Genomic DNA, 1,643 nt, shown 5'->3' with positions numbered 1-1,643 from the left:
CACGAATGGTCGCAATGTTGGATCGCTCAAATACAAAACCAACAAAAAAAACAACTATTCAAGAATGTCGTGAAAACTTGTGGAGAAAGAGAACAAACTTCTGTGAAATATTTTACTAAACTTCGTTGCTTCTCAATTCTGTGTTTCTCAAACAATATACTAGACTATTTATAGGCTATAGTTTTCCTTTATAAAACTGCAACACTAAATAGCCATAAACCACAATTAAAGCCAAACTTAATAACAAAACATAATGACTGACTCTTAACTTTCAAAACTCCTAAATTAAATGCTAAACTTATGACTCATAAACTATCCATAACTAACAAATTTAAAACCATTAAAAATTAAATTGACTGCTTAATTAAACCCATTAAAAACTAAACTGACATTTAACGTTTTTCTTAACAAAACTCCCCCGTAAACTTAAATGCTTCTGCCATCTTTCATGCCAATCATTCTTTTGCAGTTTTCCAGTAGTAACGTCGGCAGTGGTTTTGTGAAAATATCTCCGACTTGGTCTTGACTTGCCACATGTAATAACTCCACATTTCCTTCCTTTACTTGATCCCGTATGAAGTGAAAATGAACGTCAATATGCTTGCTTCTTTCATGATTCACCGGGTTCTTGGCTAACTCTATAGCCGACTTGTTATCAATATGGATCTCGGTTGGGCCGACTTGTTTCTCCTCCAGCTTGCTTAGTAAGTTCTTGAGCCATACTGCGTGACAAACACACCAAGACGCAGCTACATATTCAGCTTCACAGGTCAACAAAGTCACAATGGGTTGTTTCTTCGAGATCCAAGTGAATGCCGTGTTGCCCATGAAGAATACATATCCCGACGTACTTTTCCGATCGTCTACATCTCCACACCAGTCACTATCAGTGTACCCAATTAACTTATAATTTTCGGACCTCGAGTAGTGAAGTCCCAATGAAGCTGTCCCTTGTATATACCTCAAGATTCTTTTTGCCGCCTTCCAGTGTGAATAACTTGGCTCCTCCATGAACCGACTTACAATCCCAACACTCAGTGAGAGATCCGGTCTTGTGCATGTCAGATAACGAAGACATCCTACCAAACTTCGGTAGTTGCTTGCGTCAACTCGATCTCCACCATCATACTTTGAGAGTTTTGAACCGGGTTCCATAGGGGTTGAAACCGGGTTGCAATCTGTCATCTTAAATCTTTTAAGAATCTCCTTTGCATATGCCTCCTGAGAGACAAAAATACCCAAGTTGTCTTGTCTGACTTCCAGACCAAGAAAATATATCTCATCAGACCGAGATCTATCATCTCAAACTCCCTTGTCATTGTTCTTTTGAGTTCTTGTATCATTCCATCTTTGTTCCCCATAAAGATGAGGTCATCCACATAAAGAGCCACAAACAAAACATCATCTCCAATTTTCTTTATATAAAGTGCATGTTCATAGGGGCACTGCTCAAAACGATTTTCCTTGAAATAAGTGTCAATACGAGTATTCCATGCCCGTGGTACCTGCTTCAACCCGTAAAGTGCCTTCTTCAACCTCAGCACTTTCTTCTCTTCTCCACCTTTCATGTATCCCGGTGGCTGTTCGAGATAGACTTCTTCTTCAAGTACTTCATTCAAGAATGCCGACTTGACATCCATTTG

The 1,643-nt window shown here is 39.1% G+C and overlaps 1 protein-coding gene across 1 annotated transcript; it reads right to left on the bottom strand.

The window, feature by feature from the left end:
* Positions 1 to 426: 426 nt before the first annotated feature.
* LOC133283963 (secreted RxLR effector protein 161-like) lies at positions 427 to 1,185 on the bottom strand. The gene has a single exon (XM_061480901.1). It carries the CDS (start codon positions 1,183 to 1,185, stop codon positions 427 to 429), a length of 759 nt encoding a protein of 252 aa, XP_061336885.1.
* Between the last annotated feature and the right edge of the window lie 458 nt (positions 1,186 to 1,643).

This window comes from Gastrolobium bilobum, unplaced genomic scaffold (assembly GCF_033153095.1).
Source record: "Gastrolobium bilobum isolate Gb01-03AN ecotype WA unplaced genomic scaffold, APGP_CSIRO_Gbil_v1 utg32482, whole genome shotgun sequence".
In the NCBI taxonomy this organism is placed as follows: domain Eukaryota; kingdom Viridiplantae; phylum Streptophyta; class Magnoliopsida; order Fabales; family Fabaceae; genus Gastrolobium; species Gastrolobium bilobum.
The sequence above is the reverse complement of the archived record's forward strand: the minus strand, read 5'-3'. Positions and strand labels throughout refer to the sequence as shown.

Coding starts and splice junctions, on each gene's coding strand:
- LOC133283963 (XM_061480901.1), bottom strand. CDS start 1,185: ATGACAGATTGCAACCCGGTTTCAACCCCTATGGAACCCGGTTCAAAA.